Below are 25,554 nucleotides of genomic sequence, written 5' to 3' on the forward strand. Positions count from 1 at the left end.
TGTCCCCAGGTAGAAAGGAAAAAATCAGAATATTTTATTTGCCTTTTCCTGCCTCAGAGTCTGACGGAGGGATAGTGTAGTTTCCCTGAAAGCAGCTGAGTGGTGAAAGCTCAGGGTCCCTCAGGGCTATGGATGGGGGGAGAGCAGGTGGGGAAGAGATGCCCCCACAGCAGGCTTGCAGTGGAGGTGAAGATGAGAAGGTTCTTGGGAAGAGCAAAAAGCAGATTGTGCAATAAATATTCAGGGCTGTGGCAAGTGAGAGAGTTTGCTCTGAGGAAAGACTTCACATTGCTGAGTTGAGAGCAAGGCTGGAGGGGAAAGAGCAAGGCTTCCTGTAAAGAGCAGCAGCAAGGTTCATTATCATATACTTTTGCTTTCACCCAGTTCTTTTACTTTTCCATGCAATAGAAGTGAGTTCCGTGTCTTTCAGAACTTACCCAATTCTAATTTAAGCTCTAATAAAATAGTTGTACATGCTGAAAGCCCTTTCAGCAGCTTCACCTGCAAGTTCCTCGAAGCTCTGGCTTGCAGATTCCCATCACATCATCTTTTGATGACTGTAGGCACCATTGTTTTCCAGCTTGTATTTCTGGCCCAGCCTCAGGATTTTGTCCTGGGTATTCATACCTGGCCTATGACTAGGTTTTCTACATCTTTTTAGGTTTTCTCCCCTCTAGCTGACCAAATCTTTCATACAGGCTGTTACCACCTTACTTACTGTTCTGTTAGTACAATATCCTTGTTGACACACATGCTCTTACTTTCTTGAAAGCTGGTCTGAAGAGTTCTGAGGTCATTTATCACTTTCACCAGACTGCCCTAGTTTTTTTACTTTTAAATCAGTGTTAGCTCCTTCTTGTCTTTAAAAAAACACATAAGACTTGCAAATGATAGGTAAAAACTTATCAGGAGAGCCTTAATTTCTGGTGGAGCAACCAAGAGACTGACTCCATATCTGATTTGCCTATGATATCAGACTTGATTTTCAGATGGACTGCACTGTTCCAGGCTTCCCATCACAGAAAGCTATCTCGTCTTTCTAAGCTCCTACCCTTGAAATTTGGGTTGTAGTGATGCTTGCAGACATCTGAGTGACTACTTTGAGCCCACTGTCATGGTGGCTAATATTGTCGCCTTGTTCTCTTCAATTTCTTCATGCCATGGCTCCAGTGATGGGTTATGTCTCAATCATATTCTATCTTTGGTATGAGCAGTGAAAGTCCATTGTACCACCATCCTAACCTGCACAAAACCATCTTCCAGCAATCAGAGGTAAATGGTATCAGTCCAAGTTTCTGGAAGACAGCTCTTAATTGTCTGAACACAGAACAGAGCTGGATCCTTGCAGATGTTTAGCTGAAATCTATCTCTTTTTGCTAAAGCATCATGGACTTTTCTAGCATGATTTAAAGTAATCCCAAAAAACAAACAAACAAACAAACAATGAATTAAAAAAAAGGAAAAAAGAGACAGAGACAAATCCCTAACATTAAACCCTACAGACTTCCAGGGGACACTTCTATGGCAGCTCTAAATCCTGTAGTGAAATTCAGCAAGCAATAATGGTGTGAAGCCTCTCAGCCAGAGGATTCTTCTTGTCTCAAAGTACCATTGCTGGTACATTTTTTTCAGGTGGCAAAGGAAAAGGCATCAGTGGCAACAGCTTTGTGCTTTCCAATTGCCAAACAGCAATTGGGAAAGGAGAGAGGTGTGAATGAGAAAGGGGGAAAAAAATGTGGAAAGAAACTGTGAAATTTATTTTCTTGGTCTTTACTGGTTACAGGTTTTGTATGTTCATATTTTCAAAGGTTACTGTCAGATCTCATCTGTCATTTCCTTTAGGCTGCTCCTTCCCACTTTCTCTGTTAGTATTGCCGTTGGATTTATATAGGAGGGGAAAAAATCTTCAGTTAATTTTTCTAGTGTTTGTTTGCATTAGATGGACTAAGTGAGATAAATAAAAGTATCTGATTTTGGGTAGGACTTTCATGTAGCTGGTAGGTCTTTGGAGACAAAGCTTTGCAGAGCTCTTTGAAAATCAGCGGTGAGGGGAGTGAGTGGGAAAGTGAAGCCTGGGGTCATTTTGTGTGGAGTGTCACAGGTGGAAATTCCCCTGCAAGGACTGACTGTAGAAGCAGCTGTAGAATGACTGTTTTGAGGCAGGGATGAAGAGGTGTTTGTTGACAACCAACATTTGGCCTTTCTTTGTTCTTGCTTTATAATTTACACTCTGTGTTAGAAATGATTGCTTAGTGTAGTGTACACACCTCTGCAAGAGGATTGAGTAAATACTAATCTCACACCCCTAAAAAAGATATTTTTTTTTAATATGTATGTATCCATAATACAGATACATATACAGATTGCTTTCACAAGACATCAGGAGGATGTCTTTACAGTTTTTTAAGATGTCTCAGCATGGCTGGGACTCTGTCACCAGGGCTTGGGGCCTTTAGATAGTTGCATAAATTCATGAAAAGCTGGTAATAAAATGTGGAATAACTATTTAATCCAAATAATTATGTGTGACTATGTAATTAATTTGGTTTTGGGTTTGTTTTGGTTTTTTTTTTGGTTTTTTTTTGGTGTTTTTTTTTTTGTTTTGTTTTGTTTTTGTTTTTTTTTTTGGTTTTTTGGGTTTTTTTTTGGTTTGGGGATTTTCTAGAAATACAAGAGAGTTGGATTTATGGAGAATTTGGCCTTCTGGGTTGCTTTAAAATTATGCCATTTGTTGCATTGGCATCAACATAGAGGAAAACAGGAATTTATAGAATTCAAACAGAGTGATAAATATACCATTTTTATTAAAACTGCTTAAAGTCATGCTGAAGCTGAAAAAAATGTTTAAGTCTAATTTAATTTTAAGGTATGCAGTTAATTAATACTCTACATTCATTAACATTCAGAAATGAAAGTATCTGCAGAACCACTACTCCCTGGAGTAATTTGTCACCAGAAAAAAAATGTCTGCCTTTGAACTGAAGTAGCTTTTGGGTAGCGCAGTGAGCAGAGGAACCCATGTTAATGATACAGACTAATCCAGAAGAGTGAGCTTCGAGTTCGTTACCTTGATATCTCACAATTATAAAACTAATTCTAGTTATGTCAGATACTGTTTTGACAGCCAGTGCCTTCTTTGCTAAGTGACAGAAACTACCAGCAATTTCAATTTACTGACTAGAGCGTGATAGTTTGTGTGCCCGCTTGTGCATCCCAGATTAGAAAATGTTCACAGCATGCTTCTTGATAAAAAAAGATGCATTTTCTGTTTACAAGGTATTTTGGTCTTTATACTGTGAACTCTCTTTCCAAACAGTGAATAAATCCAAGAAAAGAAGCAGCAAAAAAATACAGGATGGAATGCACAACAAATGCAACACAATGAACCCTTCCCCTTCCCCTTCCCCTTCCCCTTCCCCTTCCCCTTCCCCTTCCCCTTCCCCTTCCCCTTCCCCTTCCCCTTCCCCTTCCCCTTCCCTTATTCCTCTGCCTCTAGTAGAGGAAAAAAATACCTTTTTCGTTATTAGCTTCAGTCTTGCAGCACTTCCTATAATGTGTGGCATTCCCACCAGAGCTATTTTTGCTCATAAACCCTGTTTAATGCAGTAAGTGAGGATTTGGGTCAGCGGATTGTGAGCGTTGTTGGGCAGTGTTTGCAAAGTGACAGCATATTCTAGGGGTGCAAACATGCTGGTTGAATTTTTTGCTCTCTGTACAGTTTTTATGCAATGGAATCCTAAGATACAATAATAGGTTGCTTAATTATTCCCCCCAAAACAATATTAGTAAAGAAAATATTTGGGGTTTTTTCAGGACTTACTGTTCTTCTGTGCTACCATAGCCTAACTAAAGCTAGTGTTAAATAACTGCTTGGCTGGACAAAGGAGCTGTGATTTTCTGCCACTTAATTTGTTTGAGTTCAAAAGGACGATTTGACTTCTGATCATGTGAAAAGCATTTCATTGCATACTGGAAAGCTGTCTGGTTTTGCATCTAACAGACTTGACAGCATGGTTGGCAACAGACGGATAATGGAAAGCTAATGAATAATGAAAAGCTGAGTGATTGAAACAGCAGAGCTGCAGGGAGAGAAGAGGGAAAGCTGGGATGGAAAATGGAAAACAAGCAGTACAGAAGTCAGGAATAATAGTATTTTGATCAGTATCAGAGTGTGTCTTCACATCAGATTTTAACCCAGTCATAACTTAAGTATTCTCCGTTTGCCATCTCACAAAAGCTCTTAACTCATGCACCAAGACACATTTTGTACAAGTCACTCAACTTGCCTTGAGGAAGGGTAGGTTGAAATGAAAATATTTTTTAGCTGCTAGGATGATGACTACTCTGCAGTAACCTTCTCAGTTGTCATTAATTCTCTGGTGCATTCATAAATTCCTACCTGAGTGGGGAGTGCTTAGTATCTCACAATCTGCTGCAAAAACCAGATCAGATCTGTAGCATTGGAAGCTATCAGCTGCACAGAGGCACATTGCAACACTTACTTTGTATTTATATTTCTGTGAAGACATGTCTATTTTTGTAGCAGGGTTAACTCTGTTTTCATGGCACTCACGCTTCAGGTTCCCAGTGGAACAGCTCTTATTCACTGCTAGCTGGTCTCTCCAGGTGAAATACGGTCTCTAGAGTGACTGTGCATTAAGCAGGATTCCTCTGCAAATATAGCAGATTTACTGGGGCTATCACTTATCTCCAGGTGTCAAAAGTGAGGAGAATATCTCGTGACATCAAAAGAGGGTGGCTCTCTGGCAGTTCAATAGTCGTGGTGTTTGTGTCTGGATATGTGCATTAACATGGAAGATGCCAGCTCCTGTTAATTTCCTTACACTGCCAAGCTCAGCTGAGGCTGAGCTTGGTGGTGCAAGGCTTGCTCTTACACTTGCTTTCACAGTAAGAGTTACCAGGTAGGAGTTGAGTTAGCACTGTTCTTGCTGCCTCTTTTCATGCCTTCTTTTTGCAATGATAAATGGAAAAAGATCTGCTGCTTTCTTGCTGTAACTTACTACTTTTCCTGAGCTCTGATATCATAGAGAAATTAATAACACTGTAAATACTATCCTTTCCTTTTTTATTCACAGAATCTGTACCAGAACAGGTTCCTGGGCCTGGCAGCCATGGCATCTCCATCTAGGAACTCACAAAATCGGCGCCGGTGCAAAGAGCCTCTCAGATACAGCTATAACCCTGACCAGTTCCATAACATGGACATCAGGAACAGCCCCCATGAGACAGTCACCATTCCTAGGTCTACCAGTGACACAGACCTCGTCACCTCAGACAGCCGCTCCACCCTAATGGTCAGCAGCTCCTACTACTCCATTGGGCATTCACAGGACCTAGTGATCTACTGGGATATAAAGGAGGAAGTGGATGCAGGGGACTGGATTGGCATGTATCTCATAGGTAAGGCCCTGTTACCTCTTCAGATTCCTTGCTGCTTTTTGTAGTTGTAGGCATTAGGGTAATGTGGGTTAATGATAGTAGTGAGCTGATATAGCTCTCTTAAGGGTAGTCTTAAAGTGGGTTTATATATGACAAGAATTTTTTCTGCTCCTTTCTGAATTGCTGGTTGCAGTCCTTACGCTCACTTTTTCTTCAGCAAAGCTACCAGAAGGCTTTCTGTTGATGGTTTCTTGACATTTCAGGATAAATTCATTTTAAAGCCATTTGGATGTTGGGAAAATACCTCCTGTATCAAGACAGTATAATATTTTCAGGGTTTCCTCTTGAGAGTCCTTGAGTAATCTGTGACAGATGAGAGGTTTTACAAGCCAAGAATATGAATCATTTAAAAACCTTGTGAGAATGCCTTTTACTCCGTAGCCACAGGGTATTTTGATATGAACAATAATTATAGACTGAGACAGTCTGAAATTGTCCCAGAAAATTTTGCTTTTTTTCCCTTTTATTGTGTATTGGAAGCTATATTGAGCCATGTACATTAGCATATTTTTGGCAACTCCATCTAGTAAATTCAGCCCCATATAAAAGTAATAAGAAATGGTTTCAATCCACTTTTACGTGATTGTTTTACTCCAGTATAAAATTAGCTTTTCTAATGAGTTTTTTCAAACCTGGTTTGGTTCCTATGGAAATAGTCCTGCTGCTGAGACTGGAGTTTATGTTAACTCTGCTCTCTGGTAAATTTTGAAAATGATGGATCCATTTCAGACACATTTCTCTTTTTATCAGGGGTCTTAAAGATGTGACATTCTTAAATGTTTCTTGAAAACCAGTGACTTTGTAAAGAATTGGTGCCCCCATAGAAGGAAATGCTGATAAATTTCTTTCCTTGTCTATTTAGAAGATATGCCTAGCACTAAGCAGATATTTTAGTTCTAATAGCACTGTTTCATCTTGGCCAGACAGAGAACCAAAACCAGATAAAGCATATGATGCTGTGAGATGAGTTTTTTGACTGGGCATAGGGGACATTATAGGGAGCCACGGTGTTGCTGAAGTGCTTTAGTGGATAAAACCAAATGGTTTGGTTTCACATACTGATGATATTGGGAAATAAATGTTGGTGACACAGGGGATATGGGAGAAAGTAGTAGATAGTGGGTCTGAGCATGTAGAGGAACCATGGTGGCAAGGTGTTAGGCATTGGAAAGTAAGTTCAGGGTGTTGAAGAGACTATAAAAAGGGATACACAAGGGTGGCTATTTAGGACCTGGAGGGAAAGGAGTGGAGGTTACCATAAGCCAAGCTGCAGTACTTGTACCCATGAGTAATCTCATAAAATGTCCTTCTTTGAAAAGAAAAACAGGCTTCTGAAATTTAAATCTTTTAGGAAAGAAACAGAGACTGGATTTAAAACAGATGCCTTGAAAACAGCCTGGTTTGCTGGCCTTAACCGAAAATTGCTTTTTTTTTTACAGTTAAGTTTGAAGTTAAGTGTTTTGCTGGAATAGATGAGAAGAAATAGCACCCCCCAGGACTGGGCACTAAGAAATACTGTATGCTTATTCTGAAGTAGTGCAGGCAACTCATAATTCTTGCTTCAGTGGACAGAGGCAAAGTATTCCTTCTGGTGGTCTGAAGTCAACAGAAAGTGCATAGGGCTGTTTCACACTGACTGAACTTCTTCAGCCAGGTTTCACAGCTCAGGCATTGCATCCAGGGCTATGAAGACACACTCCAAATTTTTTTTTTTTTTTTTTTTTTGATAGGCAGCATGAGCACAAAGAAGTTTAACTGGGCAAAATAAAAATACGCCCTGATACTCCTGCTTAATTTACCATATCAAACAGATACATTACCCCAGACACCCCAGTAAATTATAGGTGCAAATCTTGAAGTGTATCCTTGGTCTGCTGGCTGAATGCCTGTTGTTCATGACAGTAGTCAATGGCTCGTTCCAATGAACTCTGCTGCCAAACGAAAAATGAATATTGTGTCCAATCCCCAAGAAACCAATAGCTGATCCTTGATGTCTTTGAAGGTGTTTTGTCTTCAATCTCTTAGGTTTGCACTCTAAACAGCTGAGGAACTAGCAGGCAGCAGCATCCCTCATTTCCTTTTTTCTCTTCCCCTCCCCTGTTCCCACTCCTGCCACCCCTGCAAAACTCATGTAATATGAGCTTTGGGTTTGGTTCCCTTTAAGGAACATGGAAGACTGTGAAGATCACTTGGCTTTTAGAGTTTGTTTGACACGGAAAACACTCAGAATCTACAAAGGTAGCTGGCACTGTGGCTGTATCCACATTTACAAAGCAGGGCAAACCAGTAGGAATGGGTCTGTAGAAGCAAACATCTGATGAAGGCCTTTTGAGGGCTTGCCTTAGAACAGTTTCAGTCTGGCAAAATGAATGCCTTTGAGTTGCTGTAGTGCATCTTTCAGTTTAGTTTCATCAGGACAGAATCGAGTTCATGGCTGTACTACAGCACAGTCTCATGGTGACAAAGTAGGGACAGTTAGAAGGGTCAGTACAAAGCACCCTTCTGACCTGACATAAAGCACTGGTGCCTTCTGTTCGTGACCACTCCGTAGGAGTGTGAGATCCAGACATCCGTAATGGCTCAGATTTGTGTCTGCGTTGAACAGATTTTTCTCCTGTTAAGAGAAGGAATGTTCCTGACCTTGAGGGTATGACCTTCACAAAGTAAACTGATCTATAACTATGTTTTGAATTAACAGCCAGACTGGAACAAGAGACCCAAAGAAACTATGAGCTTTTCCCAGTCTGCTCAGGATAGGATTAGTGTTGAAGCCTATTATTATCACTTGTCTGGCAACTCTGTTAACTATTGAGATGCTGCTGGTCATTCTAGTATTTGTCCCAATCCAGCTTGTGGAGGCAGCCCAGTCCTTTCTGTGATTGTTTGGATTGGTGAAATTGGAGCTGAAAGGTTTGAATGTATCACTGTGTAGTACTGGGGAATCACGAGTACTGGAAAATTAATTTGCATCCTTAGGATATCAGGCAGTGTGTTGTGGATTTTCTTTAACCTTGGTGTTAGGACCATTGGAGTTGGTATTTGTTACTTGTCTTGCAGGAGTATCCCAGGAAGGGACTATGTAGAAGCAGAACAAAAAACAGTTCTATATTGTAGGAGTTTAATCATTGCTATTGTAGTATTCTAGAAAATATCTCTAAATAATTTTGTATGAATGTTGGTTTTGAAATGCATAAAACTTACTCTGTTTTCACCACCACTGCCATCTCTAAAAATTTGATGATACCAAATAAACTTTGGACTTCAGAATAATGGTATTCCAAGTCTGGGGGAATAGAGATGATACAAAAAGCTTCCTGAAAAAATAAATAAAAGCAGAAATCATGTATTTAATATGTTTTTATTCTGTGGGACATTTTGGGGTGCTATTGAAAAGGTAAAGTAGCCTGAAAGAGGAGTTGAGGGAGACCTCGCTGTGTGGAAATTCTGTCTGTTTTCTCCTCTTTTGAAGAACCACAGCTCCTTTTATCACAAGGTATTTGTTCTTCTCCCCTATCAATCCATTTACACATTCCTTAGGGTGGCTAGCTGGGAAAAAATAGCAGTCTTTGCAGAAGCAGGTAAGAGCTGGATTTAGCACTGCTTATTAGATGTAGCATTTGCTCATGGTCTCAGGAAATGGACTAAGCAGCCAGTCAGTTTATCATAAAACTGTGTAAAAAATGATGGCCATGTGTCTCATGGCAAAAAATAGTACCCACACTGAAGCTTCCTGAGAACATCCATGCACACATGTACATGATTTTCATGAAGGGCTGTAGAAAAACTCTTTACCTGAAGGGAGAATAGTAAGTGCTGACTCTCTTAAAATATAGATGTTATTACTTCAGCACATTTTAAGATTAGCTGTGGAAAAATGACAAAAAAATGTAAATTGGGAAAATAAGCATTTCTTAAGACACACTGTGCCTTCAGGAACAGGAATTACATTTCATTCCTGCTAAGCTTGAACTCTAGAGATGCTCTAACTTCCCCTCTATATACTATCTATCAGCTCTGAGCAATGTAGAGGAACCTCTACATTCTGTAACAACTCATCTGAAATGTGCATTTGTCTTCCCTCAAGAGAACTATAGTATTATGAACATTCAGCAGTTTTTCAGAAATAGACCTGCAATCAAAAATATGTGTAAACACTTAAAAAGAGTTCTCTAAGAATTTTAAACATAACAAAGTTCTGTTGCTATTTAAAAGTCTCTGGAATTTAAGTTTTCTTTTCATAAAAGCTATTTGTTAAGAAATGGCCCTCTGGGAAAAAATGAAACTAAAACAAAGTTATGAATAAATGAAGAAAGGATTTATTTTTTTAAGTAAGGATTCTCATTTAATGGCTACGGCGAGGCAGCTGGAATATTTAAAGTTATTTATCTCAAGGCTTTCTCTTTCTCCCTTATCTCATTTGCTATTGCTATTTGCTACAGTATGAAGCCCCTTTAGATAAATTAATATGGACTGCTGGCAGCTGCCTGTAGATAAAGAGCTATCCTATAATTACTGTAGTGCCATTTTAACTGCTACTAGATTTCACTTCTGTCATCACCTCCTATCTGATGTAAAGGAGCTAATGAGAAATGTTTAAAGCAGACTTTTTAAAAAATCATTTGCTCCAGTATCTGTGGACACTGATGTTAGGGGTTTATCAGGGCTAACATTATACTTTTCTTATGCATATAAAGTAGGAGTCTTTTCTTTCAACATTTCCTTATATGAAAGCAAAACATTATTAAAGGCTATTTATTAAAAATGTCTTCATAGGCAAATCTTTGAAGTGTCCAATTTCCTGTCCATACTTGGCTTTTTCCAGAGTAGTTCCTCTCAAATTTATATAAGTAGGAATGTCTTCACCGGATTAGTGACTGAAGTTTAGCTTTAAAACTGTTTTCTTCCTCTGTGTCTTCCTGTGGTGTTATTTCTCCCCCAAAAAGGCAATTCAACACAACCTGACAAATAACTATTGGTTAATAGACATTTAAATATTTGTTTAAACACTCTCTGGGTTGATTTTAGGCTTAGACCTCCTGTGTTCCTGTTTTGCCTACTGAGACAAATGGAAAAATGTACATTTTTCCTGCCATCACACTTGGACTAGCACTTGTTTATGCAGCTATTTCACCAGATATCCAATACATACAAGCAGATAGCATGTCAGTGTTGCCAGCAGAGATGTAAAATGTTAAAAACAGTAATGTGCTTATACAGCTGGGAGTTGTGGGTGTCTTTGTTACGCGTCTAATCCTCAAGCAAGGCTCTCTCTGTGTTTGGATGGTTGCTCTACCTCTCTGCTTCAGATACAGCCATCTGTAAAACAAAACTCTTTATAATGTGCCTGATTAGAGAGAATTTAGTTGATACTTGGATTTGTTGTGTCTTGGGACTCATCTTTCCAATCCTTTTATGGCCTTTGGAAGAGAATTTCACTGTGGTCTTAGGGCTCTTCCTCAGTAGGTCATCTTGTAGTTGGGTCTCTCGCCAGGCTGGGGATGGCAACCATGGCTGGCTGTGATCACCTCAGCAAGTTAAGCTTTGTTGGACACCTGCAATTCTGCTTCCTGTGTGAAACATCAACAGAGGTGCCCAGTGGCCAGGCAGCTTTCACTAGACACAGCACAATTTATTTCAGGAACAAAAAGTGTCAGAGGAGCAGGTATCACAGGCCTTGGCAGATATATTAGTGCAGCGGTATCAGTTCTTTGTTCCAACCTGGCTTGCCTTCACCTGGCTGCTCTTCGATCCACTGAGAGTGATTTATCAGGCTGAGTCACTCTTTGCCTTTCCCAGTTCTGTATATGGAAACCCCTTCAGCCAGACAAAATCTGGATGTGCTGTTTACAGACCCACCAACTGTGACATGAACACAGCTTTTACATCTGATTCACCCCTTTACAAGTAGATACAGTCAACACTTGAATGCAAGGGTTTCTGAATATTCCCAACACATATGGTTTCTGACATATCTTCCCTCTCACTGTTTCCAAGGTTCAGCTGTCATTTGTGTTAATGTTGGTAGTAGCAATGCACCAAAAAGCTTCTGCAGAGTGTTTAGTGTAGTAGTGGTCTGCTTTATGGTCTTTTAGTGAACTTGTAGTAAAGAGGCCTGCAGACTGCCAGTTCTTACCTTAAATATATTTAATATGTGATAGAGGTGTTTACTGTATGCCAAAGGATTCCCATTTTCATGTATTACTTCTCCATAAAATAGCAGCTCTTATGAACCTCTTTCTAGGTGAATGGGTAGAAAAGAGTTTTGCATTGCAACTCTTCATGCTGAAAATCAGGAGAGGGAAATAATGCAGACAGGGAATACTGCATCCTCAGGCCTTCTCAGTGATTTCTGGGGTCCTTATGCCCATGGATAAACTGCCTCTGTGCTGTGCAATTGCCCATGGCCTATACTTCTGTATAGCCCAGACTTACATTGAAGATGGTGATGACCACCTACTAAAATATTTTGTAAGAAATCAATTGGGGATATTGGTGCACCAAATCCCAGATTCTGGCCTCAGTCCTGGAAAAGAAGCATATTCCATGCAGTACATTCAGACCATTGACTGGATAGAATCAATTATGGTGCAAACAGTGGATAGAACAGACATAAAATTCTTGACAGAATAAGGCTTAAAGCAGAAAGATTTGTTTTGGAGAGGTTGTCAAGCCAGCCATGTGGATTTTGAAGGTTCAGCATATGTTTTTTTTCCTCTTAGTTTTCTGGTTTAGAACTAAATCCTTCCCATTCCTTAGTGTTTAAAACACTTACATTGCACTGTTCATAGCACTGGAATATTCCCATGCTGCCTTCCACAACTACTGTAATGACTGTGTATGCATTTAGCTTTTGTAATCTTCCTCATCCATCGATCTCTCCAGCCCTAAAGGCTTTTTTTTTTTTCTTCACTGGAGATCTTTCATTTTGTAATAAGTTTGTAACTGAATACCATTTTTCAGATAAAATCAATCCAGATTCTCAAGAGATTCTTTGCACTATGGTGCTTCAGTGTATACATCTGAGTTGTGTTTGGATTTTTTTTCCTGCTACCTTATCAGATCACAACCTCCTGTCTAATTTACTGTTTGCTGTTACGTCTTTCAACATTTCTGTAAATCCATTTTTCAAACGCTGCAAATTATTTCCCCCTTATTTAATGAACATTGTTAACCTGGAAAAATGTCATCTTTGTTCACATTTCAGATCTTTCAATGTCCCTTTATATCTTGTCTTCATACTGCCTTGAGCCTGCAGCATCTCTTATTTTAAAATTTTCTAGCAGATTTCATGGCTGCACTGCTCTGACCTAATCCTCATTTTCCAAATTGCACTGTAGTCAATGGGGAGGCTTCCACTGTGAGAATGTTATTGTTATATTAAAAACAAGCAAATAAAATTCTTCCATGTTGTACCTTACTACACATTAGTATGCACTGGGAAAGTTCGGGATCATCCTTGTTTGGATTCTTCCCTCCCATCTTCAATTCTGTATTCAAACTGCACATCATTACTTGTGAATAAGTTTATACAGTACATAGGTGAAGTACAGCTCACCTATGCACAGCTGTTGCTGTACTGAGAGGCAAGTGTGGTGCACCTGCTGCAGGGATAAGAATAAATCTGGAAGTGCAGGAGCTTTGAAGGAGAAGCCTGTATGTGGGACGGGCACAGCTGAAGTAGCTCTGACAGCTGTGTGGTGCTGTCACACTTTTAAGGGTATGCAGAACCAAGTGACACCATTATTACTGGGCAGATGCCCATCCCTCTGCAACCTAACATCTGCTGTGGGGGTTTTAGGCCCCACAAGTGTTTATTGCTGAGCCTCCACTCCTTGCTTCCCTCATTCCTTCTACCTTTTCAGCAGAAGATCTGCGATTAGAGGAGAGAAATGCATGAATGGTGGGTTGTTGTGGAGCACAGCTTCCTAACACCACAAGGACACCATAGAAGAAGAGTTCATTGCCATCAGCTCTGCTTTTAGCCAGATGTTCCACTGTTGCAGGGAAGGAGAGGGAAGTCCCTTGAGTGACAAAGCTCAAACTCTCAGTGTGGTTAGCTCAAGTGCAGGTGAGGAAGAGCTGGATCTGAAAATCCGCAGGCACATAATGCCAAGATTTAATAAGGTCTCTGTAATGGCTAGTCATTTGCTTTTTAAATTGTTGTTGGTGTCATGAAAAATGAGAATGTTATCCCCCAGCAGTAATTTGGAAAGTGCTGGAGTGGTAAAAGGTGATAAGTGGCTCTGAAAGTAAGCTAGATATTCAAAGATAAAAGTGTTTCTCTGAAAGTTGAGACTCCTTGGTTTTGGGAGTGGCTGACATGTCATTTGGGTTTAATGTGTAATTCTTTCTACTTCAGGTTTGAAATCCACCATCCCTGGGTTTCTAATGTGCCTGGAGCAGTCTTACTTATGGCCACCATCTTCTGCCCTTGGTGACCAATAATTGTTCTAACTTTTCCAATTCACTACCCATTTTATTACAGTTTACCCCATGCCACCTTCCTTTTGTCCTTCTCTTGACATGTTTTCCTCATATTGCTCTTCTCCACTCATTGTTCACATCTATCCCTCCCATTTTTTTTTCCTCTATCTGGGCAAGGGGCTAATTTTTGTGGGATAAAAATGGAACCATTCATGTGCTTGAAAAAAGCATATGCAAAGCTCTTAGAGAATTGAGCTTGCAGCACCAGTGAAGGATTAGGCCCTTGTTTTCCAGAACTCTTCTCCCTAAGAAGTTATGGAAGGAGGAATGGTAACTGTAAATTGCAGTATATTAATTGCCTGCAGCAGAAATTGGCAAATGAATTAACAGTGAAGTTTCAATCCACACTGGAGCTTAATACGTAGCAGCTGAAATCAATGGAAATGTTCCTAACTATTATTTTTTTTTTTTAACATGGCATCTTTGTAAAGAAATTGGGATCTGCATCTTTGGCATATGTTTCTCATTAATAGTTTCTCTTCTGCACAATGATGACTGCTTGTATTATACAGCTCTTTGGAAGAACAGCTTCCAAGGACTGGGTTTTGCAATGCTAAAGGATTGCAAAAGGAAACACTTGTGACTTGGTACAAATCACTACAAGCTCCACTTGAGAATTGCAGAGGCTTTTGTCATCATTTTGTGTTTTTCTTCAAGTGATAGATTGTGTGGTAAGCGAATAAACATAAGAAATATGAAGCTTATTTATGGCTTACCCCTTCTACTATTATTTTGTTTTCTTGATACTTTTTGAAGGGTCTGGAGCACATGTCCTGTGAAGAGTGGCTGAGGGAGCTGGGGATGAGACTTAGGGAAGACATTATCACTCCTTCTAAATACCTGGAAGGAGATGGTAGCCAAGTGGGACCCATGCTTTTCTCCCAGTTAACCAGCAATAGGATGAGAGAACGTAGTCTCAAGCTGCTCCAGGAAGGTTTAGGTTGGACATTAGGAGGAATTTCCTCATAGAAAGGCTGATTAGATATTGGAATGGCTGCCCAGGGAGCTGGTGGAGTCACTGTCCCTGGAGGTGTTCAAGGGAAGACTGGACGTGGCACTCAGTGCCGTGGAATAGTTGTCAAGGTGCTGTTAGGGCACAGGTTGGACTCGATCTCAGAGGTCTTTTCCTTCTAATTGATCCTGTGATTCTGTGATTTACAAAATCTTGTTCCTGCAGCTTTCCATGCTAGTTACAGAACAGAACAACCAGAGCTCAGCCTCTTCATACAGAAAATAATTTTTAAAAGCATTTTGCAAGCTATTGTTGTGTGCCATAATGCAGATATACATATTGACCAAAAACACTTTTAAATTTCAAACTAACTAGATTTATTTAGCTGAAGACTAGAAATCCTTATGTATTTTCAGAAGTACAGCATTTCCTTTTCAGAAAGGATCAAGACATGAAGTGTAGCTTTTATTTTTATCCCCTAATTGCATTACATTTACAGGAAGGAAATGTTGTAGTATGTAGTATTAAATCAAATTAGTGATGAATAAGAGACTGGAATACTATATCAAATTCAGGAAACCTATCTGACGTCATATTCCTGTTTCATGTCAATTATATATTTTTGAAAGTAGCACATGTTATTCTAAATTTCATTGTTGTTAGTCTTTGAGAATGTGAAAAGATAGGCTAGTCATGTATATGAGCAAAATACTGTATGAGAAAGAGGAGTTTGTTTTTAATTTCTGCCTCCTAAGTAAAGACAAACAGACCAAAAGGGTCACTTAGCTATTTGTAGTTTAAACTCCATCAATCCTTCTGAGGAAGATGTATTGACTATCTAATTGCTTCTCTGTGGGAATTTCAGACAAACTTTCAAATACCAAGGTCCTGTCTGTTTAATGTAGCTGATGACAGCACTTAAGTCCCCATTAGATTATTCACAGATCTTTTTGAGGGGTGGCCTTTATCAACATTTTTCCTAATTCCTCTGAAGAACAGCATGCTTTTTGTCAGTTGGATTCTGTCTTTCATCTGAAAGATAACTTTCTTTGGTGGCCATGGTTCTTTATCTCTCTTTAGTGCTTGTGAATTATACTAGGATGCTCAGCATAGAAGTGACAGCACAGGATATTTTTAGCAATAAAAGGCTGTGCTTGGCAGTGTCTGGTTTGGTGAGGAGAAGCAGTCCATCAGATTGCTGCTGGTTCCCAAAGCACTTGCTGTCATTTGCTGCTGGCATGCCTTGGTCCCTCTGGCTGCTATTTGGATCTGGGCTCTCTGGCTCCTGGTCATGCATCACCTTCCCAGTTTCCTCTAGGGCCTGTGGGAGGTCTGTGGGAGCTGCTGCTCCTGTCCCAGCAAAGTCTTGTAGGTCTGCAGCCACCTCTCCTCTCAAGCAAGAGGCAGACAGCAATTCTGCTGCCCGAGGGCAAGGGGGGCAGAGAGCAATGTCTGCTGGCTCCTGTCTTAGACACCCCCACCATCCCCAGCTCTAGCTCCAGGAGAAACTAATGATGTTCAAAGTGCAGCACTCCCAAACACTCTCCCCTTTTAATCCTTAATTAGTAAGCTGTCTACTGCTCACAGAAATGAAGCCACAGACCTGATAGCAATTGCAAAGTGGTTGCTTTTTGGTCAAGCAGGGCCAAACCCAAGCTATGCAGAGGAAGCAGATAGCTAGTTTAAAGGTTAATCACATTTCAAAAATAGAGGGAGGGAGATGCATTACAATGCTTCATTGGAAAAATGTCAAAAGGCATTAGCTGTTGACTGAAATATATAAAAGGGAACAGCATTAACTCTGCTCTTCATTTTGTGAGGAGGTGAAACCAAGTATTTCACCGTTTACCTTTGGGAATTAAGATGCAACATGTTTTAAAGGTCAGTTCCTTTGTTATGGGGATTCTTAATAGAAACAAGAAATAAAATTTATTTTCCTTTGCACATACTCTTTCTCCTTAGCATACCATACCATCTATTTTCTTACCTATGGCATGAATGTTGATTAATACATGTACATACATATGCACGTAGTGCACTAAGCAGCATTGCATTTCACATGCACAATTTTCTTTGTCAATGTGCTACATACATAATGTGATTGTTCAGGGAATAGCATGCCTGGAATAGTGTTACTTGCCAATTAAAACAGGTCGACCAGGCATATTCATACATTCCAGCCTCCTGACGAGTTTCAATTACTGCTATTTTTAACTTGCCAGGGGTTATTTCTTTCTTACCTTTCACCTTCCAAAAATACATGCCTTCAAAAACTGAAAGAGCAAGACTTCCCTTTTGGACCTGAATGTATTCTTCTAGAGATAAGATTTTTAAGGTTTAAAAATCCCAATGAACATAAATTTCTACAAGACTAAAAATAATTTTTATTTCTTTGGAATCAGGGACATTCCTCTTTCAAAAGAAACAAAGTTGAAACTGACTGTGAGAACAACCTACATACCGGATTTCTAAATCATGACATTTGTAAATACGTTTTGTATACAAATTTGTTTTATATTTAAAGCTTTCACTGCCCCTATTCAGGTGCTCTGCATATTGCAGAGCTCTGTAAGCTCATATTAAATTATCCTTTCTGATGTCTGAGCCTGTATTCCATCAGTGGCCACTGTCCATGAGCTGTGTGCACATGACTAGCTCCATGTACGTATCCCTTCCCAGGAGACCTGCTTTTCTCTGGATGCTTCCCACATGCCCCTGTCTCTTGCCTCCATGGCAGGAGGCAGTGTGCAGGTGTTACTCAGTGGGAGCAGCTTGTTCCAGGTTTCCTGTGGTCTCACCTGTCAGCTGTAACCATAGACTGGCTTGCTTGTCCTTCCCTTCCTGTTGTCTTCTACTTTGGACATGCAGATGGATAGTGGCCCTTCTCAGCCTGGTTTTCCAGGCTTCCTACACTTTTTCAACAAAATAGAGGAAAGGGTTTTCTGGAGTCATCCCCATTGGCTCAGCTTGCCATAGGGATGTGATTTAGTTTGGATATGGGCATATGTCAACATCTCTGTCAAATTAGAGGGATTATGAGTTCACGCTGCCTTTGTGCCAGCTGCGGGAAGCAGCAACAGTGAAAGTGCCAGCTGGTCCCCACAGATACTGACTATGAACACAGTATTTTAAAGCTGATTCTGGGATCTCCTGTGCCACTAAACTCTGGCCTAAAATGCCAGCTCAGTTAAGCCTCCTTAAGCAAGCATGGTATTTTATAAACAGTATATCTTGAGGGACAGTAATTACCCATGCATCATCACAACATGGCAGGTGTTGGAGCATCTCCAGCAGCTTACAGAGATTAAATATGACAAATAAACATCACAAATGGTGAAGCCAGTGAGCAGCATGCTGGAACTGAGGAATACTCTCTCTGCCCCATCAGGATGAGAGCCAGGCAGGGTTCCCAGGCTCCAGCTCTGTGTAACATTTCAGTATATGTCCACCTTTAAGTATAAAGTATTTTCCCTGCTAAAGCAAAAAGGACAAATTTAAGTCTTCTCACCTAGTATATAATGTTCCTACTTCCACAGAATGATGTGCATTATCCTTGATAATCTGTATCCAGGACAGTCCTTTACTAAAGGTATTCATGAGTAAATCAGTGCTCTGAGAGGAACAGTTGTATACTTACCTGCTTTTTTTTAGATATATATAATTTGGAATTTAAAAGAAGATGCAACCAACTGTAAAGTACAAAGTGATAACAGAAATCATACCAGAGGATTTTGCTATTGATGGATTTCAGCAGAGATGCACTTCAAAACAGAGCATGAAACACAGCTGGTGAAATAATTCCTGACAATTAGCAAGTCAGCAAAGGGAAAATTTATTGTAGATAGCATTGCTATTTATCATTATCCATTGCAATTGTTAATGACCTCCTTAGAAGGATTTCTGTTGTAATCCCTCATGAGAGTAATACCAAAGAATTCAGTGTTGGTACTCACTCACCTTCTTCCTTTGTGGGAGTGACTATGTAAAGCCAGTGGGACAATATTGGCATCTGTTGGCTACTTTCTTCTTTCAGGGAAAGTGTAGTTTCCTTCAATTTATTCTCCTTTATTAAACTACTGTAATAGTCTAATAAATAGTTGGGTTTATCAACTTTGTCTGTTGGGCTGCCTCTTCTGTTCTGCAGTTGGTCACACCATCCCTGTGTCCTCAGGCACAGTGTCCCTTGTTGTATGGCATTATCTTGGTTTTCTTCTTGAAACAAAGCCAATTCTTCAGAGTGTTTACAACGGAAATATTTTAATGTCAGATTGAGTGGTTCACCTTATTTCTCACTTTTTATGGAACTAATAATTAACATAATTCAGATCTTGGTCTCAGCACCCACCCAGGACTTCTTCCCTCGCAAGCAAGGCTGGGTTGGTTAAAGCACATTTGTACAAATCTCTGTTAAAATTAAAACTGTTGTTATCGCTAAAAGGAAGAGCCCAGGAGGTTGCTGGCTGGTCTCTGCAGGTAGAGATTGTGGCTTTTGCTTTGTCAGAGCACAGATGTGGAATCCATTTCACCTCACTGAAGCTGGAGCAATGAGCCCATGGCCCAGCCCATCCTGGTTGCTGCTTCACCTGCTTTGGCTGAGCTTTTAAATAATATAAATGAATGATAAATATGATTTTTCAACATATCATGCCAAGCTCACTAGTAGCTCTAAGATGTTCTGTCAAGCCAAAGGTGTATTTTTAGCCTGACTCTCTGTTATGCATGTTGTCATAACAGGCACTTACTGAGACCAATCTTCTTTGTTTATAGATGAGGTTTTGTCAGAAAACTTCTTGGACTACAAGAACCGTGGCGTCAATGGCTCTCACCGTGGTCAAATTATTTGGAAGATTGATGCCAGCTCTTACTTTGTGGAGCGTAAGTATTTTTCCAATTCTGCTATGATTTAATTCAATCACGCCTGAACGATAATTCAGCTGTTACTGTTGATTTTATGATACTCTTATGCTGAAAATGTCCCTTAGGAAAGGCCAAAAATGTTACCAAAATCACTGAATGTTTTAATAGAAACTGAAACACTTGGTGAAATAGTAACCCACAGTTTCTGCAAACAAATTTTGTGGGCATTGACTTAATTGCTGGTTTTTTTTTTTATAAAGTTATGAATATGTATTTTACTCAATTTGCTGCTATTTGGACTATTTCATTGGTAATGAGCTGCATTAACTTTAATGTGGTTTTAAGGAAAACAGGAAGTCAGGGGCATAATATCCTTCCAGGAAGAATCATATTGGCTTTTTTAATTGGAAAACTTCATGGTGCATCTGGCTTCTAACAGATTCAGGTGAATTCAGAAGTTGAAAGGGTCGAGTTCTGATTGTCATCTACACTAATAAAAGTCTAACTGGATGTAGTTGCAGCAAGGTACATTGATTTCAAATTAATTGTTCCTTATTATAATAATATTTTAACCAGGGCATTTGATGCAATGCATCATAAATCTTTCTACCCTCTTATCCAGTGAAAATACAGAAATACTGGATTTGTTTCTGCAAAGTACTTATACAGCAAGTTAATATTTCCAGCCCTGATTGTCCTATCTCCCTGACCATTCAAATCCTTCCTCTTTTCAAAGATTTGCCATGTGTTAGTGTAAATGCAATTTATGATCATCTTTGGATAGAAATAGGGTACTCAATATACTGGACTGAAATCTATAGCAAAACATCTGTGGTGAAAGAGCTACAAGCATCCTTAAGGAGGAGTTAAGCATGAAGAAGAGTAGCAACTGAAGCAATTTCAGTTTTACAACTGAATTGTGTATTTCCAATATTCTGCCTTAGCCTCCTCAAAATTCAGAATTTTAGTAAAAGCATTTATAAATTACTTGATAAGTATATCTGTCTAAGACTGTCTATATTTGGGAGCAATCAAAGGAATCTTTCATATAACCTATATTTTAAAGGGTTTGTAAAAGACATGAGTTATGCTTGACCAATCTATGACTTTGATCTTAAATATCTGGTATCATCAACGGTGCTAAGTGCAAGCATTTTACAGAAGCTCAGTCCTAGAAATAGGCTCTCTCTTTGCAGATTCATGAGACTGATCATACTTTCTTTTAGCTGTTAAAGGACTGTGGGAAGGAGATAACAAAAACCTGGACTGGGTATTTGAAGATACTTCAGTACCTTGGATTATGGAGGAAGGGCAGAATTGTGACAGGAGTGCTGGTAGCTTTCTAGGCTGATCCACAATACAAAACAAAGAGGCAACATGAGAAATGCTTAAGAGAGAGCCTCTTTAGGTGGGCCACTTTTCATTAGAGGCTCAAGTGCACAATGAATTATGTCAGCTTAATATTAGCTGAGATACAGTAGCTATTGTTAATTGATTGCATATACATTCTTCACTTGCCCTACTGTAAGAAAATGCAAATTAGCATAACCATCCTTCACTGATGTTTGGAAGTAAGTTGTACTTCACCATAGTTGGGCAGCCCATTCTTGATGAGTTGCTGCCTCTTGGTAATTTATTTTACTGCTACCATTAGGTTGTGACTGTCAGGCCTGAGATTTTGTACCAGTGTACTCATCAAGGACGAATCATTGCCCTCCAGAATAAAAATATGAGAAAATGGAGTAGGCAGTAGTAAATAACAGCGCATGCAGATACTCTGAGAGCCACTTGACTACTCAAGTGGGAAGTTAAAGCTTGAAGAATGTTGATGTGTGCTGGTTTCATATATCAGGATTCCTGGCTATTGATGAGACTTACATATGAAAGCACACAGCTTTGCAGTTGATTAAATGTTAATGTTACAAGCTGCAGTGTCTGAAAACCTTATGTACTTTCTATCCAAAGAGGATGGTGTAAACCATCTTCCTTTACACTTTTATTTTTTGGACAGAGATAGTATCTCCCTTTTATGTTGCATAGCATAACATTTGCAGGGATCAGAGATACTGGTTATCAAAATAAAACTCAGCTAAGAAATGTAGCTAAGGTGTGGTAATTTATTTTTGAGGTATCGATTTTGTTTTGCCATGCATTGTTATAATCTGCTGAACTTACTATTGATTGGAGTCATCCTGATTATAGCATTAATTCTCAATTAAGCAGAGTAGCTCACTTACAAAGGCTCTTAATTTCAGCTTTTGCTTTTTCTATAACTATTCATATTTTGGCATCTTTTTGCCACATGAGTTAACATTGACTATCGACTACAAATTGCTTCAGAAAATACTGTGGTATAAATTGCTTGTTTTTCCTGGAGCTGTGATAAAGGGGAGATCAGTGCATGGCCAAATAAAAAATCAACCTTACACAGAGAATTTAAATTTCTCAAGAATTTCAGGCACCCCATTCAGATTGGTTTGTACCCTGGCCGTGAAATATTAAAGATTAAATATATTTGGTGCTGCTATTGTTTGAGGCTTATTATAGGGGGACCATGGGAATCATCCTGGCCAACCTCAGAAGCCAAAGTTTTTCTGTTGTCAACAGTTAGACTGTAGGACTCCCAAAAATCAGAGATATTAAAGACTAGCTGATTTGCAACAGTATAATTCCTATTAATATGAAAAAAAGAAGCATTTAGAGCTGAGGTCAAGTAAATAGAGGGTTATTATTAATTTCTGTATTTTGACTATGGAGGCATATATAATATGTTTAGGAGCATTTCGTTCAAATCCATAACATTCCACAGTTATTTATCCTTTCTTTCCTGCATTTTTTGAAAATTAATAAGCAAATGTATTATGATGCTCTAATTATGTCACCTGTAGTCATTATACATAAAACCACTCTTTAGGTACTTAGCAGATTGCTGACATTATTACTATAAATAGTAACTTGCATGCAATGGGCATGGACTTGGAATAGGAATGAGTGAAGGGAAAAGCCTCTGAAAGTTATTTTCTTCATGGCAGCAGATTATCACAATGAAATCTGTCAAACACAGTTGTAAGATAATTACTGGCCAAATCCACCAACCTACAGGATCACACTAGAGAGAAATTGTGCACAGGGGCAGAAGAAACTACTAATATATTGTGAGAGATTTGTAAAAGTGCACTAGGAGTGGAGAGTACAAAAGAAGACGTGGAAAGAAATTTAAACCATTTTCTACCTTAATTGCACTTCTTTTATAAAACTGAAATTCTGCAATTTCAGATGCTACTCTGTTTTTGAAGCTTTGAATACTTTCATGCTATTGTCAGTGGATTGCCCTGTCAGAATCTTTAAGGGGTCTTTTTTTCAGGTATATTTAAAATCTCACCAGTTAAGAAAATGCTTTCTGTGAGTTCAACGACAAAGCAAGATTGTTTACTCTTTTTGGAACATGCTTCTATGCTTTGGGAGTACTTGGGCAAAATATGTGTTGCTTTTGAATGTGCTAATAGCCTGATTTAAGACCATCTACAAAGTCCTGTCAGTTTTCAAAATGCACATAATTTCTAAACATGTACCTGTGCATCATTTTCAGATACTACAGATGTTTAAAGTTTGCATTTATTTTAGCAATCTACTTTTTCACCTTGAAAAGGACTAGTACCTTTCCCAGAGAAGGGTATGTCTTTCCACTTTGCATGTCACAAACTTTCAACACAAAGTTGCCAGATAGATATGTAATTGGTAGAAGCCAGAGAGAGAATTGCTTCCAAATACCAGCAGAACAGAACTCATCTCCTATTAATACTCAGCAAACAAAAAGCCCCAACAGCTGCAGAGGCAATGTTGTACTACAGCCAGTTTTGCATTTCTGCAGAAGTGTGACGATTTGGATTTTTCTGACAGTCAGTGATGAACAGTAACCACCCACTGTGACCATGAACTGGTCAGAATTTGAGGGGAGGAAGAGGGAGTGAGGAGAGGCTCTATGCCAGTAGGGATGTGAACCTTGTGTTAAGGCTTGGAGGGCACTGCAGTGAAAGAACCAGCCTATCATGGGCTTTCCAGGAAAGGAAATATGCTGTGCTGCACTGCAATTTCTGGCACGCTTTTTGGTTTACACAGCAGTACAGAGAGAGGGTAGCCAAGAGAGCATTTCACTGAGGTGTATTGCAGCAGCATCCTATAAAGATTGTATCAGACTAGCATATGCTTACAATGATGAGTAAAGTTTTGACACTATTCAGAATTGCACTGAAGACAGCCATAAAGCTGGGATCCCCCCTAATCTACTGGCCTCTCTAAAGATTGTTCACTACCTGACAACTAAGAACCACTTCCAAGGGTAACCCGTATCTGTGTTGCATTTTTATTTGAAAACTTATGGAGTAGTTGTTTGGTTAAATTTGTTGCTGTTGTTGTGGCTGAATTTTTAATAAGAAAGATGGATGACAGGCCCTCGTAGAAAGCAGAAATAACGGACATTTATTCCTGTTGGCTATAAGGGAAATAATGGTAAAAAAAAGGTGCAGCTAAAGCCAGATATCTGAGAGATCCTGGTATATCTTCAGATAGAAGATGTATATTCTATTTTATGGTTTATATATGCTGTATATGTGTGCTTTTACAGAGTATTTACAGAAATGTCCCCAAACTGGCAATCAGCCCTTTCATCTAGGGCTCTCGCTAGAAAATATATCTTTAGAAAGCTGATATAAAGCTGCCTTCAAAGTACAAATAAGTGAAGGATGTTCCAGCCTTGAATATTTCCAAATAAATGAGGCATTCATGTCAATAAAAGCTTAAATGAAGCTAGAGTATTTACAAATTTTTCCTTTTTATGGACAGATTGTTGACAAGTCCAGCCCACTAAAATAATTTCCTGTCTCTATTTTCATTGCCACAATGTCTCCAAATCATATACTCTTCACTTCATGAAAGAGTACATGAGAAAATACAGATAAGGCTGTTATAACTGATAAAACTTTTATCATGACCTACAGTCATGCTGCATGACTTTAACCTTCATGAGTCCACAGACAGTAAAAACTGGAGCAATACAGAAGCATCTTCAACAGGGTGAAGATTAATCAGAAGCAAAAATATTAAAGGTGTCGGGAAAAAAACAGATATGAAGCAATAAGAGAGACATGTGCCCCAAAAGGTGTAACTATTGCTTTCCTGTCCTCCAAGGAAGACATACCATTGTTTTACAGTTCTTTCTCTTCATGTCCTTGCACATCTATTAGTCTTACTGATGCTGTTTGGTTGTCTTCCACCCTACCACAGTTTTTAAATTCCTTGTACCTCTCCTCAGCCTGTTATCCTGATAGTAGTTTAATACTCATACTTAAGCCAAGCTTAGCTTTGGGAAGACAAGCACAGTCTGAAACCAGAGGTTGGGATTCCTTAAGAACCCTGTGCTTGGGGTCCTTTGGTCAGCCCTTTAATCTTTGCCTTTTTCTTGCACTTCTTGTTAATTCTCCCCTTACAAAGTCTTGTCTGTGCCTGGATTGTAGGCAGCAGCCTATCATAAATGGAAGTGTGGGTCAATCCACACAAGGATTTCTCAGTTTCTGGCGTGGTTTCACTGCGGTACCTTTTAGGAAGAGACTTGTCTGCAAATCGGGTTTTTTTCAGTCTTTCCCTTTCCTAAGGTGTTTTGATACTTGGAGATATTTTGTTTGGAGTGTGGAGATCACAGCTGTTTGTGTTTTCATTCTCACACAGGAATGGAGATGTCTGTGTTGCAGCATTTATGCTTGGTATCACCATGCTGGGGCACCTCGCTTGTCCCCATGCTACCT

At 39.4% G+C, this 25,554-nt stretch overlaps 1 protein-coding gene across 4 annotated transcripts in view; it reads left to right on the top strand.

The window, feature by feature from the left end:
- Positions 1-25,554, top strand: part of HECW1 (HECT, C2 and WW domain containing E3 ubiquitin protein ligase 1) — a 252,197-nt gene that overhangs the window by 79,542 nt on the left and 147,101 nt on the right. For all 4 annotated transcript variants that reach the window (XM_056485453.1, XM_056485456.1, XM_056485454.1 and 1 more), the window contains exons 2-3: positions 5,097-5,421; positions 19,664-19,771. In XM_056485453.1, coding sequence (XP_056341428.1) covers positions 5,097-5,421; positions 19,664-19,771 — 433 coding nt within the window. The remainder of the gene's footprint in view (positions 1-5,096; positions 5,422-19,663; positions 19,772-25,554) is intronic.

This window comes from Oenanthe melanoleuca, chromosome 2 (assembly GCF_029582105.1).
Source record: "Oenanthe melanoleuca isolate GR-GAL-2019-014 chromosome 2, OMel1.0, whole genome shotgun sequence".
NCBI lineage: Eukaryota > Metazoa > Chordata > Aves > Passeriformes > Muscicapidae > Oenanthe > Oenanthe melanoleuca.